This window comes from Artemia sp. Qi Xiang Cuo, chromosome 2, assembly GCF_049724085.1.
Source record: "Artemia sp. Qi Xiang Cuo chromosome 2, ASM4972408v1, whole genome shotgun sequence".
In the NCBI taxonomy this organism is placed as follows: domain Eukaryota; kingdom Metazoa; phylum Arthropoda; class Branchiopoda; order Anostraca; family Artemiidae; genus Artemia; species Artemia sp. Qi Xiang Cuo.
Genome location: NC_142795.1, coordinates 59,379,637 through 59,397,427, shown reverse-complemented (window position 1 = coordinate 59,397,427; position 17,791 = coordinate 59,379,637). Strand labels below are relative to the sequence as shown.

Here is a 17,791-nt window from a genome sequence, read left to right as displayed (position 1 = left end):
GAAAGATCAGACTTAATCAAAATGCTATGTATGAAGTCCTAATGCAGTTCCACCAGTGACTGAAAACATTGGAATTTTAATAGAACATCCTAAAAATCTGGCAAGCCATCAAATGCAGCTAACTGTATTTCAAAAGCTATATTGAACGCATCTTTTTTCATAAACATATTACCTAGATACATCTGAGATTAGTTAAAAATTTCTAAAACAAAAAATAACTAGAAATTCAAGTAAATTTCTGGCACAGCAGACAAACGAGAAAAGAAAATTGAAAAGAAAAGAGAATGAAATGCCAATCTATAAATGAGGTAAATTTGGGGGCTTATTTCTTCAATTTTTCTAGGAGGTTTATCTGTTCAAATATGTATGTACCCTAATTGTTCAGGAATCCAATTTTTTTTTAATATTTCTCCTTAGAATTATTTGAAATTCTAATAGCTATACAACATCTTTTATTGCGTTTTGTCTCGGTGTTCGTTTTTTTCCCTGGCCCCTAGTGGCCCCCTATATTTTGGTCATTACCAATAGTTAGAAATAATTGCAGATATAACCGGAAGTGATTGCAAAATTAAAAAAAGAAAGTTTTCGGACTATTGCCAAAAATTTATCCGGCTACATGGGCAATTTGTTTCATAACTTTCTTATAATTTACCTATTTTCGTTTTTGACATTTTACCCCCCCCCCCCCTGCTTCTAATTGAAACAAACCTCTTTTGATAAGCTCAAATTATGTTTTATATAAAGCTTACTAATTCAGTATCTTTGTTTGTTCTAGTGCATCAAATCCCTTTATCAAGTGCCATAGAAACATTTGATGCTCACGGTCTTCGATCTCGGAATGAAGGAGTTATTACTGTGAATGAAATAGTGACTGTTTTAAGATCGATGTTCTCTAAAGTTAATTCTCCTCTTCAAATTAATTTGCCCCTTTCTGTGGATTTGTGTCTTAATTGGATTCTTAATCTCTTTGATTGGTGAGTTTTTCAGGATTTTTTTTGGCATTCTTTGAGTTAGAAAAGAACATCAGGTGGAAAAGTAAGAACAGATCAGTCGATAGTCAATTGAGGCTATGTTGCTTGTAGATCAAGCATGTAGGGGGATGGAGGAGCTTTTGCAAGATAGGAGAGGGATAGACCCAACTATTCAAAATTTGAAAAAAATTTCTGGGGATGAAATCTTACATTCCATTTTCACCCATGTTCAGAGATATAGTACATAACATGAATTTAACTATTCTATGCTGGACAATTTTTCAGCTTTAAGCGAAGATCACTGCTGTATAGAAGGTACGTTGAACTTCAGATTTTGTCATTAATGTTAATTATAAAATGTATTACAAACTTTACAATAAAATACAAATAATATACAAATTATAGTAGGTAGCTTTGCAGGTATTATACCATAGGGTTTTCATCTTAATAAACAACCCAATTTGTGGCTGTGTATTAAGGGGGAAGTGCAAATTAATCAAGTAGGTAGGAACATTCTAGGAAAAGCCTGAAAGGATTATCTCCTTGTATTATATATTAATTTAAAAAACTTTCCACAAGATAAGTTTTTCAAAGATAAGTAAAGAAACCCATTAAACTAAAAATGAGCAAAAATGAAACCCAAAACGAACAGAAATTACAATAAATAACCGAGTCAAACTCAAAACGAGCAGAAATTAACATGAGTTGTGCTCAAAATCCCTATGCCTTCCCAAGGCCAGAACATAATTTGCACTTTACTGAAAAAATATAAATGTTTTTCCTTTTATAACTTTAATAAATCAAATAATATTAACATTTTGATTACTAAATATCAGTATATGTATATTAAACTGACAATGCAAATTCATTTGTATTTTTTACAGTAATGTGCAAATTATGTTCTGGCCTTGGGAAGGCCTAGGTTTTTTTTAGCCCAACTTAGGTTAATTTCTGCTTGTTTTGAGTTTGACTCGGTTATTTATTGTAATTTATGTTCGTTTTGGGTTTAATTTTTGGTTTAATGGAGTTCTTTACTTTTCTTTGAAAAACTCATTTTGTGGAGAAAAATTTTTAAATTAATTTCTGTTCATCTTATATTGACATAGTCTTTTCAGCTAAAAAGAAAATAATACTTTAAATCTTTTCGTTTTTATTTAAGACTTTATAGTTTGGCCTGCTATTTGTGTTCTGGAGAAAATTTTCAGCAATTTTTAACAACATAGACCCTTTTAAAAATCTGGACACAAATAGTAGTGTTTAATTTATTTTCATACCTCCTCTAATTGACCTGAAATGGAAAACTTGATACCATTCGCAAAAAAATCTGTTTACTTTCTTTGATAGCTTAGGTACACTTACGCTATTTTGATTTGGTTAAATTTTAAGAGCAGAAGCAGCCCCGAAAGTTTGAACATAATACCCTCTGTCGTTCTTGGGATACTGCTGGATGCCTTATTGGGAATTAACACTAGCACAGTGCATTTTGATTTAATCTTAAGGCAGCATTTAGTTTTTAAAAAAAACAGGCAAATGGGAGGGGGGGCGAGGGAGGGGATTAGTTGCCCTCCAATCACTTTCGACTATTCATCAGCCCTTTCTATTTTGAATCAAATGAGCCCTTTTCGAAGTTCCTACGACAACTCCTTCGATACGAAGTGCCCTGGTGTAAACAAAAATAAATAAATAAATAAAGTAATACAATATACCCACATCGTTCTTTACTATAAAAATGTCAAGCCTTCCAATCCTTTTCGATTATTAAAAAGGGCACTAGGCCTTTCGATTTCCAATCGAATGAGCCCTTTTTGAGTTTCTGCGACAATACTTTCTATAAACACCTTATATGCCCCCAGGGCATAAATTACAATCCTTACCCTAAGGGCTGTGAGGGGGGTTGTCACCCTCAAAGAACTAATTTACAGAACTTTATACTATGTTAAACAAATTGGCTATCTCAAAATTTTGAGCGGATGTGTTTGGGGAAATGGAGGGCGTGAGAGGGGCGTTTGTTGCTCTCCAATCGCTTTCAACTATTAAAAAAGGCACTGACCCTTTCAATTTCCAATCAAATGAGCCCTTTTGAAGTTTCTACGACAACGCTCTCAATAAAAACCTTATATGCCCCCAGGGCATAATTTACAACCCTTTCTCTAAGGGATGTGGGGGGGGTGTCATCCTCAAAGATCTAATTTCCAGAACGTTCTACTACGTTGAACAAAATGGTTATCTGAAAATTTTGATTGAATGTGTTTTGGGGAATGATGGGCGTGAGAGGGGGGTTAGTTTCCCTCCAATCACTCTCGACTATTAAAAAGGTCACTAGCCGTCGCAATTTCCAATTGAATGAGCCCCTTTTGAAAGTTTTTACGACAACGCTATCTATAAAAACCTTATATGCCCCCAGAGCATAACTTACAGCCTTTGCCCTGGGGGCTTGGGGAGGGGGTTTGGGGTTGTCATCCTCAAATACATAATTTTCAGAACTTTCAACTACATTGAACAAAATGGCTATCTCTAAACTTTGATTGAATGCGTTTGGGGAAAGGGTGGGCGTGAGAGGGGGGTTAATTACTCTCCGCTCAGTTTCGACTATTAAAAGGAGCACTAGCCCTTTCAATTTCCAATCAAATGAGCCCTTTTTGAAATTTCTACAACAACTTTCTATATAAACCTTATATGCCCCCAGGGTATGACTTACAGCCCTTGCACTTTGGGTTCTGAGGGGGTTATCATTCTAAAAGACCTAATTTCCAGAACTTTCAGCTACGTTGAACAAAATGGATCTCGAAATTTTGATTGGATGTGTTTGGGGAAAAGGTGGGCATGAGAGGGAGGTTAGTTGTCCTGCAATCACTTTCGGCCTTTAATAAGGGCAGAGACCCTTTGAATTTCCATATAAAAGAACCATTTTTCTAGTTTCTATGCAGCGATTTGTACTGGAACCTTATGCGTTCCCAGGGCGTAAACTATAGCCCTTGTCCTCAAGAGTTTGGGGGGACTTTTCTGCCCAAAGGTATAGTTTCCAGAACTTTTAACTACGCGGATCGAGATGGCTATCTGAAAATTTTCATTGAATGTGTTTTGGGGTATGGTGGACCCGGAAGGGGTGTTAGTTGCCTTCCAATTGCTTTAGACTATTAAAAAGGGCACTAGCCATTTCAATTTCTAATCGAATGAGCCATTTTTGAAGTTTCATTTGCAAATCTTTCTATAAAAATCATACATGCCCCCAGGGAATAACTTACAACCCTTGCCCTAAAGACTGTGGGGGGAATGTCCTGCTCAAAGGTATAATTTCCAGAACTTTCGACTGCGTTGAATAAAATGGCTATCTCAAAATTTTGATTGGATGTGTTTGGGAGAATGGTGGGCATGGAAGGGGTGTTAGTTCCCTTCCAATCACTTTCGACTATGAAAAAGGGCACTAGCCATTTTAATTCCAAACCAAGACAGCCCTTTTTGCCTTTCTTTAGACATTACTTCCAATAAAAACCGTACCTACCCCCATGGCATGGCTTACAACCCTATTTTTGAGGGCTGTGGGGGAAGTTTTAACTTTAATGACCTACCACCAAGACTTTAACACCATGTCGAACAGTTAGACTTTCTAAAAATAGTTTTTGGATTTGACTACTGGACTGATGAGCGTGGAAGGGGTGTAAGTTGCCGTGTAATTACTTTCAGCATTTAAAACACAGACTGCTCAAGTATCCAATCGATTGAACACTTTTCGAAGTGTTTATGACTCCTGTGATGCGAATTGCCCTGGTATGGAAGAAAAAAAAAATAATACATTGTGCAAACATCGTTCTTTACTTAGAAGACAGTGCGATTGCGCTTCCTATGATCTAAACAGCGGGGGTTTTACTAGAATCTGTAGTATTTTTGAATTTTCCCTTGAAAATGAGGAGTAGGGGACATGAGTTTCTTTATAGGAACCCAAATGCATGTTATAATTAAATTCATGAGAATGTAGTAGCTCAAATTTATGCTATATTTAGGTCAGTTTTCAGGATTTGCAGCTTTTCTGAATCTGGTTATTTTCTGTTTTCCCTTTCCTCTTCTATTTTATTCTTGTTTTTTTATTGTACTGATATTTAGTTAGCCTTCTATAAGAGTATTGCTGTCTATTGGCTTCCAGCATATAATTTTAACAGGCTTACAGTATTTTCGGTTTTAAATAAATTTTATGAAGTTTTAAGATTCCTTTTCTGAAACTCATCAAAAATTAGGATTTACTTTGTTAGGATATGTTAGGATATATATATATATATATATATATATATATATATATATATATATATATATATATATATATATATATATATATATGTATATATATATATATGTATACATATACTATCTTTATATCTGAGAAATAATTGTATATGTGTGTCAGTTCTCGAAAACGGCTCCATATTTTTCCGGGAAAATTTGTATCCTGGGATATTCTTGCATAAAAAAAACGATCTAGATAGGTCAGAAGTCTGGGAAAATTCGTTCAGAGCCTTAATTGTAATAATCAAATGTCTTTGAATAGACCTTTAGTATGAAATATGAAAAGACATTAAATTGCCTAAAGAACAAAAAACTGGTAATTGCAAAAATATTTGTATGTATTTTAACAAGGCATTGCAACAATTCAAAAACCTTAAAAAATAAACCAAAAGTTTGAAGCTTAATAGAAATCGCTGTTAGAAATTGGACTTACTTAATAATTAAATATTTTTGGAAAGACACAGTAAGAAAAGACATTAAATTGCGTAAATAAGCAGATAAAGCAGACCTGCTCTAATGCACAATTCAAAGATTTGTGCTTTGCCCCAAGATCACCATAGAATTTCCTAACTGTTGTGCAATAAAAAATGGCTGTTTCGTTCTTAGACATCATGATTTAACAAATGTTTATTTTTGTTTCAACTTTGTGCCGTAATAAGTCTTGTGTTGCGTGAGGAAATGTTATAATTTATTACTTCAATATGTTATACATTAGACGAGCGAAATAACTTAACAGAAAAATGTGTTGCCTAGTATTCCAAGTGAAGCTGTAAAAAAAAGCATACAAACTGTTAAAATTAATCATAACCTTTTGGCTATAAGCTTGCGAACGGTAAAGGTTATAATAAATAATTTTCTTGAATTACAACAAAAAAACATCATATATAAATATAGTGCTTTAGAATCAAATTAAATGCAATGCATAAACACATTTATTGTTTGTAGCGTACAAGACAATAGTAAATTTTGCTAACAAAGGAATATGTGAAGTAGGATTCAATTTCCCTGAGTCTTTTTTGTTTCTTTTTGCCTATTTATTATTGTCTGAATTTGGAGATAATAGTGGGACATGCCTTCTTATGTTATGTTAAGGGAAATTTCTGATATTCTTCAAGGAATTTGCCTTCGTCGTACCATATTCATGTATTAAATTGGCAGTTGGAAGCTCTCAGAATCCATCTTCAGAAGTTTTTAAATAATTCCAAAGTTGCAGTCTCTTTTTTTAGTGTTTTTCGTTCAATTTCTATAAAAGCATTGGAAATAAATTACCCTTTCCTCTCTTTTCTCTTTCCAAGTTGACTTTTCCTTATTGCTTTTAATGTGATATTAAAACAGATTTGAATGGAATCTTTTAAGTCGATAAAATCAAGGAGAACTTGGCGAAAATTTAAGATTACATTAATTGTAAAACAAATTAGACCCTGAAAACGCTAGAAATAATGATGCAATTTCATAGGAGAGGCGCTCAAATGAGGTTAGTTTTTTTTGTGTTGGTCCCAAAGCATCGCAATTTTTATTTCTTTGTTTAGATTATTCTATTTTTAATTTTAGTCAAAGAAGTGGGGAAGTTCAGATTTTATCGTTTAAAGTTGGCGTTTGTCTTCTTACGAATGGTCATCTCGACGACAAGTACAAATGTAAGTACAAATGTGTGTCTTATCTACCATATTTATGCTTTATTATCTCAATTAGGTTAACTAAACAAGAAATGGAAACTTATGTGGCTTACTGCTACTACTACTACTGCTAAACACACATTACAGTACAGATCAATTTGAGACGAAGATATCTGTTCACACTTTTTCTACACACCCCGCAATTCAGTACCTAAATTCTTTGCTCCCTTCGATAAAATTATGCGTCTTATTTGGCATGTAATTGTAGACTGTTCCTAAATTAAGTATGGCTTTTCTGCCATATTATTCATGGTAATGAATGATAAGGCAAAAGCAACTTTTAACCAAAAGGCTTAAATCGAAATTTTGGTTAGAATTTGTGCATCAAATAATCCACTTTTATACTCATTTCAAATATATAAAATGAATTTCGTTTTAAGTTACCTGTCAAAATTTATTAGCAAAAGATTTGCATAATTTCAGAAAACGGGGTGAAAAACTCCCGGAAAGGGTTTGATCTAGAAAAAAAATATAATATCGCTCTCAACGGGTATGACAATACACGAAGGGAGGTTTAAAGCCCTCTCTCCATAAAAATTTGGAATCTTCTATTGTCCATGAGAAAGTTAATCACGTTTGCGTTTTTTTTTTTTTTTTTTTCCAGCGGTGGTTGTATCAACACGGTGGTCATAGAAGACCCGTACAGGGCTCGTTTAACTGACATTTACAGTTACAGTACCGTTTATGAGTAAAAATAGGGATCCTGCCACACCAAAGTGCTCTTTTGGCCCCATTTTGCCACAAAACGACAATTGTTGCGCGAATGTCCTTTTGAGTGAAAACAGACTAAAAAGCCATTCTCATTAGTTGATGCAGCTATTTGGAAATAATCTGAAGTTTTTGTTCCTGAATACCATTAAACCAAGCTTTTCCATTATGTTATCATTTCCCATGCATCTAGAGGGTAATCTTAAAACTATAAAATTAAAAGCTTCTTTAGAATGAAGCCAAATTAACAGTTTTCTAGACAACAAGGAAAACGGACCGAGGGAAACAAGTTGCTTTGACATCCTTCCAAATTATCTTCGTAAGAGGACAGGTATATTTTTGCTGGTAAAAGTATATACTACTGCAGGTATTGCAAATGACAACCAATTATTATGAATATGGCCTGACTCTGAACGAACGATATTATATGTTATATCTCTGTCTCAACTTAGTATTAAATATCGCCGAAACTTTGGCCCGGGTTTATTAATGTCTCAGCAAAATGGATCCAGAACCACTACTGGTGGGCTAACTGTCCTTTAACTTTTTTTGTCTAAAATTTGCTAGACGTCTTCGGTGCAATTCTCTTTGGTAAATACTTCAATTTAAAGCTTTGTAATAGGCGATTATGTTTTTTTTCTAGGGCATGGTGATTTCGAGTGAAATAATAACATCCTTTGCTGTTTTAGATCTTTTCCGGCTTGTCGCCAATGAGCAAAGACAGGCAGATTCCTCTGGAATCAGTAGTCTTCTTGATGCCTGCATGCAAGTCCCTAAAGAACTGGGCGAAATAAACTCCTTTGGTGGATCGAATACGGAACCATCTGTTAGGTCTTGCATACAAAAAGCTGGAAAGGATAAGACTTCAATTGAGGTAACTTTTGTCCCTATTTTAGTACTATTTGACTATGACTCTCTCTCTCCCTCTCTCTCTCTCTCTCTCTCTCTCTCTCTCTCTCTCTCTCTATCTCTCTCTCTCTCTCTCTCTCTATCTCTCTCTCTCTCTCTCTCTCTCTCTCTCTCTCTCTCTCTCTCTCTCTCTCTCTCTCTCTCTCTCTCTCTCTCTCTCTCTCTCTCTCTCTCTCTCTCTCTCTATCTCTCTCTTATTTTTTGAATTAAATTACTTTTATTGATTATTTTGCCTTACAATTTCGTTTCATTACAAGAACAAACGGTTTGAGTGTTTGTATTACAAATTGTTTGTCGCCATATACTGAAAATTAATCTTCCAATTCTCTTCAATATTTTTTTTATCAGCTATCTTTTAAACACTTTTCTGAATCAGAATGGTATATTTGATTTTGTTCAGAACTTCTAAAAGAGCTTATCCGATTAATTGTATTAGTAATTATTAACTAGCTCTGATTAATTTATTTAACTCCTATTTGAGTATTCTTCAAATTTTCTTGGACACTCGTCAGTCCACAGAATCAAGTAAGTACTTTCGTATATATGGTTAAAAGAACTACAAGTGCGAAGAAAAAAAAATACAAATACAACATAATAAAAATACAAAAATATAACAAAATATTGGGAAGGTCCTTGTATTTCTGGTAAGGGGAATGGCCAAAATCCCCCCATTGGTATGGAACAATGTAACAAAATACAAAATGTGTGACTCTCAGACTATTGCCAGTTGATGAGAGGACCATACAATCAAGATCTAATTCAAGACAAGCAAGTAAATTCTAAGGAATTTCTAAGGCTACGAAAATATATTGGAGTACACCTGTTTTTGAATAGACAACCTGACTTTTGCCGAGATCCTTTGTATCGCTGTATTTTTGTCCTATTGAAAATTCCAACCACTTGATGACTGACAACCCACAATCTTGATGAGTTTGGCAATACACATTTTGGAAATCAGTTCTTAATTAACGACCTAATGTTTGGTTTTTAGAAGTCGAGAAAAATATTAAGATACTGCATAATCGCAGCTTAAGAGGCATTCTGCGCCGCTTCCAGGAATTTTTATGCAATGTTATTGAAATATTTCGAAGGAAGTTCTTGACCTAGAATTTTGGGAACCTTTTTTAAACCCTTGTTTGCATTGCAATGCGTTCTTTATAGTTTGAGAACAAAACGTATCTACACATTTGTCAATGAGGGTGGCTGCCTTCTGCCGCCAGATTTTTGACGACCTATAGATTAGTAGTAAGGAATTTGAAATTGAAGTCAAAGGCTATTTCATTTGGTTCTTTATATGAAGTAAATATTTAATGACTCTGAGGAGATATTGCGACATAATTACGAAAAATCCTACAATTTTTTAATTTAATGCTTTCTATTCTTGTCGAATTTTTTTCTTTTTCTGGAAAAATGGCCTCCGGTGCACTAGATTTATCATTATGATTCTTGTAGCTATTAAAAAACACGAGACAGGTAGATATTTTCTCCTATCTACGGTAGATTATGCCAGTTAGGTCTGGGAAGGAAGGAGTAGTCGGATAAGAACCATCTATGGCGCACATGCTTGTATTTACCAATAGACCCACTAGGCCCGGGCCTGGGAGCGCACAATGTCAGGGGGAACAGTAAATTATCGCTGAGTGATTTTTTTTAATAAAAACTGGACTGATATGATTTATCGTCAAAATGCCAGGTTAAACTCCGCTGCTGCGCTGCCTATTCACTGAAAAGTAATTTTTAAGCAGAACGGGAATTCTGTCGTCACTTATAAACTGTCAGATGTTTCCCAAGAATGGCATTTGAGAGTTCGGTATCACCTCTCTCTTTTATTACTTTTGGATCATCAGTTGTGATCTGTTCAGTGCTTCCACTGTCCCCGAATTTTTGTTGATTTCCCCAAAAATTTCGCAAAAAACGGAACGGCAAAAGCCCTTGAGCCTAGGGGCGCCAAAGCTTTAGATCCTACCTTGATAGCGCCCGCAGAATTTTGAAATATTTTTTTGGCTTCAGGAGAGCTAAGAATTAAATCAAGGCCCCTTTTAAGCTTCTGCCCTCCTCAAGCGTTTAAACGTTTTGAATTGAGGAAACCCTACTTTAGCTCCCACTTTAATCTTCATTAAAGTGAATTTAAATTTCATTTTTTTTTTATCTTTTAAGGTTATTCATTTCATGTCTTGGTTGAAAGCAGAACCTCAGAGTCTAGTTTGGCTTCCAGTATTGCATAGAATATCTGCCTCTGAGATGGCAAAACATCAAGCTAAATGCAATATCTGTAAAATGTCACCTATCGTTGGGCTCAGGTAATTGGCGTTATTTTTTTTTTAGGACCGAAACTGTTTTTTTAGACCTTATTATCACTACTACTGTTTCTTTTCTTTTTTATCTAATTTCTGAAGCATTGCTTAATTTTACATGACAAATAATATGCTTTCACAAAAAAATCGAATAAATCTTGTGTTAATTGTGATAATTCGAAAACTAAGTCTTTTAAATTGCCTCGAAAGAGATTTCAGCACTTTCAGTTTAATAGTATTTCTGATCCATCTAATAGTATGATCAATTTTTCTTTAAAAGATCTTGTCAGAACTTTTATAAAATGCTTTACATTGTTAACGTGCCTGTCGTCTCGCCTCTTTCCCTGCCTCTTTCACTTTCTTCGCGTATTTCGTTTAGTTTTTGAACAGAAATGGAACCTTTATATTTTGTATCTTATTTTGATTTTGACGAAAATATTATTAACTATGAAGCCACCTATAATAATGAGTTTCTATCGAATGTACCAAATATCTATTTCTCTTTACCTGTAATGCCGTAGGTGACCACTGCTAAAAATCTATTAAGATAAATGTACAACATAATGTCGAATTAAGGAAAGAACGGATGTCTTCGGCGGTGCTTTGTTTTTGAAAAAAAATAAAAAATAAATAAATAGATAAAAATAAAAAGGAAAAGCTACCAAATCTAAGAAATTTAATGAGTCCAAGAAACTTAATTAGTTTCTGTTTTTCTGAAATTTATATTTAGGCTAAAATACATGAAAAAGAAAAAAACAATTCCTCACTTTGGAGGAAATGCAAAAAAAACAAGCCTTGATTAAGTTTACTACTGAAACCGTTGCCTGGGAAGAAATCAAGGTAAATTAGCGCTGTTGTTTTTCAATATTATTTGATGAATATGTCTGATGATATGATTTGTCTGATATTTTAAGAAGTATTAATTTTTTTCGTTTAGATATCGTTGTCTGAAATGTTTCAACTTTGATTTGTGCCAAAGCTGTTTTTTCTCTGGAAAAATTGCCAAACATCATAAGCTAAGCCACCCTATGCACGAATACTGTTCACATGTAAGTTTGTATACTCTTATCTTTTCGCTTCTTTCTTTTTTTACCTCGTTTTTTCGGCTTTCCTCCCTGTAACGCTTAGTCATTATTAATGTATAAAATTAGTCTTAGTTATTTATTATTATAATATATAAAATTAGTCTATGTTATTTTGGCTGATCTTAAAACGTATTTCTTATATCTTGGATCAGTAATATAAATAACAAAACACTTTGCTTGTATTCGATGATTAAAAACCTAACTTGTTTCCACTTCCACTTCATCCCCCCTCCCAAACAATAAAAATGTATCCGAAATGCGAAAAGTAAATAAATCTGACTGATTCCACTTAAGATATGGAAAATAAATAAAGCGGACTGACAAATGAATGAGGAGGCTGCATCTTCTTTTTTTTTAATATCCATATTTTTCAAAATATGCCTTCTAAGCTTGGCAGGCACTGAAGAGGTCAGGTAATTTTGTCATTAATGTAATAGCTATACTTTTGGAAATGGTTTAACATGGCTAACAATCATTCGAATCTTAATTGGAGAGTGTAGATGGTCTTATCAAAATTTTCATAGTCTGAAGTTTGTATAATTGAGATAGGTATTTTATGCATTTGAAGCTTAGATGAGCTTAAAAGCTGTACTTACGCAATTATTAGTCTAAAGCGGCTCATAGAAAATACTTCCTGATAAAGTTTGAAGATGAGGATAGTATTATCCCATGCCCCTATTAGCACCATATATATATTAAAGTGACTTCGTTGTTTTTGGTAAAATTACAATGATCATTGAGCACGGATATATAGGCTACGGGATAAGGTAAAAATTTAAAAAGCAATGCTTATGGGCATTAATGTGATATATAGAAAATTCTGTCCACCAGTACTTATTATGGTTTTTTTGTCCTTCTTTTGTGTCATGATCAATTTTTCATGATTGTGTCATGAAAATTTGTTTGAAATCATGATCAATATGTGATTTCAAAATCAAATACCTGTAATTTATTTTCGTGGTTTGACACGTTTTGGAATTCTTACATAGATTTTTAGTTGTTTAGTATTATTTATGGTATATTTAAATAGTTTTTGGTCAATGCTAAGTGATTTCAAAACTGAATGTCTCATTTATATATTTCGTGGTTTGAGATGTTTTGGCATTCTTACATTTATAGTTTTTTTTTCAGTATTATTGATAGTAAATTTGAATAAATTTTTAGCAACACTAAGTCTATTTCCTATTTGCTTATGCTACTTTGATCCATTTCCCTAGCTTGAAATATTTACTGGGAGAGAAAGTCTCGAGCGTCTGTTGAAAATGAAAAGGGAGAGTGCATGAGGTCTGAAACTTGAATATAGTAATATATTGTGAATTTGAACCTTGAATTTAATCATTATGTCCTAGTACAGTAGATCCTAGTACATTTCAAGAAGGAAAAATTATTATGAAAAAAAGGGGGAAATGATTTATTTATATATTGCTTGGGAGAGTTCTAATGTGAACTAACTTTCCGTGACTCATTTGAATTGATAATTTTTACAACCTAATATAGCTTTCAAAAATGTCTCCCTAGCTTCCTATCCTAATAGCGTATAAAATGTGGGTAATGATCACGGAACTTTCTACTTTTACAGCTTCTCCACCCCACCCAGTTTCCTTTTTTATGGAAATAAATGAAAGTTTCCTTTTTTATGGAACTTGAAAGAAATAAGCTTTGTTTCAATTGATGATTTCTGTGGAAAATTGGCCATTTTTCATTGTTCTGAAATGGTTGTTCTATTTATAAAATTAGTAAAGAAATCAAACAAAATAGGCTACAGTTTATGTGCCTACATAATTGGGGAGAGCCTTTAAGAATCTTATATTTTTCAGGCCTCTCCATTTAAAAAAGAAATGAAAAGGAAAAAAGAAAAATGGGGAATGCTTCTCATAAAGACAGTATTCGTTTTTTTGTTTCTTTTTATTCGACCAAATTAGAATGAAGAGTTGCCACTTTTGTTAAAATATTGTATTATATGTTTATAATTATAAATAATTGTTATCTGTTTTCCTCGACAATTTGTTTTCGTGATAACTCTTAAAGTTAAGTGTAAAGTTTTTGTGATTACTTTGAAATAACATAGAAAAGAGTTACCATTCTTGAATAAAATGGAAAAAAGACAAGTTTTTTTTTATTGGAGAATTTCTTTCAAAATGTATTTTTGATTTTCAGTTAATGGGCCATGATTGGCTCTTGCATTTTTGTAGCTACCGCTGCAATCATGAACAAGAAATACTAATATCCAAATGATATATGTCAAGGAATATACTATCAGCCGGGTTCTTTTTTTTTTTTTTTTTTGGCTGATCATGGTAATTTTGATTGAAAAGTTTGATGGAGCTGCAATATCACTGGGAAAATTGGAATATGCGGGAGATTAGATTTAATTTAGGCACCTTCTGCAGTCCCACGTGTTCAATGGTCTACGGATATCGAATTACGCATATATTTTGGAGACAGAACACATGCAATCATATGTGTAAAAATAAGACCATAAACCCACCAAATAAAAAGAAATACACATTTATTTAACTTAACAATTATGGTAGTCACCTACCGATTGAAACTCTGCCCTTATTTTTCCTGTGAAGTAATTATTGATTTTCTTGGTTTCATGCTTCTTTTTTTTCTTTTTCTCGTGGGGTCTTATGGGTCGTTTTCAAGACTGTTCATTTTTATTTAGTTCTAGTTTTTCTTGTTATTCTTTACATTATCTTTTTTTTCGCCATGAAGGCGAACCGCGAAAATTGGCCCAAAATCTATCGCTCTTTTTAACTACTATTGATCACATATCCTTGTTTCTTCATTTCAAATTTTTTTTTTTTCTATTCGCCATGATTAGCTAATTCCATTCTAGAAATTATTTAATACTATCAAATCATTTACATGCTAAAGATCTTATCATCATTGAATGAAAGCAGTTTCCTACAGTAACTCACGCATCAATGAAATTATCTGTTCCTCAACGATGTAACCTCTGATTAACTCTATTTGTTGATGCTTCAAATTACTCAATCAGGCTTAGACGCTTCTGGATGTATTTAATTACTGCAAGCTCGTTTACAAATTTTCTACTAAAACGGACCTCAGACCTATGAGATCTGTAATTCTTTGCTTTCGAAAGAATCGTGAATCTGCTTGTCGTCAAATTGCTAATCGTCAAATTGCTTAATTATTATAATTTTTATTTTTAGTCTACTTCCGGTGAAGATATCAAGGACTTCACGAAGGCTTTGAAAAACAAATTCAAGTCAAAAAAATATTTTCAAAAGCACCAGAAACTCGGGTATCTTCCAGTTCAGCTAGAAAGTGATTCTGCCAACCAAAGTACAGCTGGGGATAGTACAACTTCAGGGCAAATTACACCATCAATGGTAAGCTGGTGTATTAAATCTTCCCGGTCTAGTGTAACATTTGATTGTCTCTTTCTTGCCACTATAACAATGAATGGTCAAAATTGACTCGTCTTTGCCTGGAATTTAAAACTGTAAGTTTTAAAGTAATTAAAGGGTGTTAGGTTATCCAACAGTGTTGCCAACTCACGAAGATTTGGGAGGAGGGCAAATTTGTCATTTTTCCAATGAAAATACCCAAAAAGAGCATTTTTAAATGAAAATACACCCCCCCCCCCATCCAAAAAAAAGAATTGGGTATTTCTCAAAATCTAGGGACAAAGCAAACAATTCAAGTAGGGAAATGTCACCCCCACCCCCTCTCTAATTCACGCGACTGTTTACTAATGTAGAGCCACTCTTTTAATTTTACTTTCAACTACGTGACGATGATCAGGGTCTTCCACCGGGTGAGTCGATCGAATCAGCTAAAACATATTGAAGGGTTTACCAACTGGGCTGGCTTTGAAAGTGCGAGAGTCGTGTATTGACAAAAGATATCGATGTGGATTTGAGTTAATTTAGCCTTTTGCTGTATTTTTCGGAGTGCTGGATTCTTTTCTTTAATTAGAGACTGGCCTTTCCCCCTAAAACAAGAAGGGTTTACGGCATTGTATGCATCTTTGGTTTACAGTGGCAATATCCAATAATTCTTGTAAACCGACTGAACTTAACTGGATAACTATTATATTATAAATCCTGTATGTATTGATGAATAATTGGACTCCTAGCCTTTGAAAGTGGGAAACGAAAAATTTAAAGAACAATAGACGTGTTTGGAAACAGTGAAGGTTCAATAAAATGAATTGTGCTTTGTTTCTGGAAAAGGTAACAGCTAAACTTTCAGGGCCTCAAATTTAGCTCAAAACTTCATTCACACTTGTTGGACAGAGGGAGACTCATAAAGACACACTTCCGTAAGTCGAGCGGTGAGGCTTAGTTTCAAAGAGACAATCCCTTGCAGGAATGTCCCCACTTCTTCTATGAAATTTTTAGCTGAAAAAGAAAATATAATAGGTATAAGAAATCCAGCCCTTTCTTTTTTTTGTCCTATCATTTCTTCTAACAACTCTGCACAAGTACAGAAAAAAAAAATCTTTCTAATTTACCAAAGTTGTAACTGTGGCTGTGTAAAAGTGCAAAAAGTGCCTGTGAGAAGAACAGGTACGCTAATTTGCACCTAAGCCTCTTGAAAATGTATCTCCTACAGTTGAGCCTCTTTAATAAAAATTATTTCACTGTCGACGACTATCGTTTTGTAGCCACCAAATATAACTGGCCTACTTTTCTTTCTAATTTGTATTAGCTACTACATGAAGATTCCACTTTACGTTATTAAGAAACATAGTTCTTCCTCCAGGTGAAAAACAAAACTCAACGTCTTCGTCAACGTCTTCAATCCGTCCCTCTTTCTGATTTTACGAAGTGCGAATTTTCAGCAACCGGGTCAGCAACGGTTTTAGCAACAAATCAAACACAAATTTTGTCTAGGTCACAACTGAGCGCCTTTCTCACTAGGGCTCAACAATTTTTATTTTATATTTCTTTGTTTTCAGTCGAACCTTGATACACCGCAATCAACAGGAGTTGGAGAAGATGTTCATGCTCGGCTAGAGCTCTATGCAAGTAGGCTGGCTGAAGCTGAGTCACACGTTGATGGTGGGACTCCTAGTCGCACTTCTTTGACCCGTGACCTATCTCCAGATTCGTAAGTCCATTTTCAGTGTAGATCTGTTATTGACATATATCTGGGTATTATTAAATTACAGTTAGGAACAGAAATAAGACAAATCAAAATTAAAAAGATAATAAGCACGGAAGGAAAAGGCAGACGAAAAAATCCTAATTTAAAGTGTGTATTTATATTTTCACATTTTTTTTTTTGGGGGGGGGGGGTGAGAGGGTGGTCACGATAAACACTCTAGTAATAGCTTATCTGATCTTATAGAATTTGAACTGAAGAACTAATTTAATCAAATGAACAGAGTAAATGAAGTCAATGATGTAATGCTAAAGAAGATGATCTCATTTTAATCACAATGATAGGAAAACCCTGGAACTTGCAACTGGGGTGATATCACCGTTCCGGGAGCTCGGCATAATGTGTATTCATCACCGACCTCTAGCATCGTCAGTGCTTCTTTTTCGGTTTTTTTTTTTTTTTTTTTTTTTTTTTTTTTTTTTTTTTAACACTTCTTACCATAGAAACTTCTTTTCTTTTTTTTTGGGGGGGGGGTCACGACTTGTGTTCTCTGACCGTAGCCTTTTTCTTTTCTTATATTTTTTTTATCGTTAAAAGTTGTCTTCTCAATAAAGTTTAAACAAAAAATCTTAAAATTTGGGTAATTGTCGTATAATTACGACCATATTTGACTATAATTGAGCCGCCAAATATATTAAAAAGCAAGATGACGGTTCTCTTTGTTTCCCCTCCCCATTCTTTTGTTAAAATATTGCCGGCTTCAGAAAAGCACAAATTTGGCGTACACAGGG

The 17,791-nt window shown here is 33.9% G+C and overlaps 1 protein-coding gene across 4 annotated transcripts in view; it reads left to right on the top strand.

Annotated features, from left to right (window-relative positions):
- Nucleotides 1-17,791, top strand: part of LOC148955446 (dystrophin, isoforms A/C/F/G/H-like) — a 504,509-nt gene that overhangs the window by 478,267 nt on the left and 8,451 nt on the right. For all 4 annotated transcript variants that reach the window (XM_089102277.1, XM_089102283.1, XM_089102291.1 and 1 more), the window contains 7 exons: nt 776-974; nt 6,801-6,886; nt 8,323-8,507; nt 10,700-10,842; nt 11,774-11,885; nt 15,101-15,280; nt 16,855-17,006. In XM_089102277.1, coding sequence (XP_088958403.1) covers nt 776-974; nt 6,801-6,886; nt 8,323-8,507; nt 10,700-10,842; nt 11,774-11,885; nt 15,101-15,280; nt 16,855-17,006 — 1,057 coding nt within the window. The remainder of the gene's footprint in view (nt 1-775; nt 975-6,800; nt 6,887-8,322; nt 8,508-10,699; nt 10,843-11,773; nt 11,886-15,100; nt 15,281-16,854; nt 17,007-17,791) is intronic.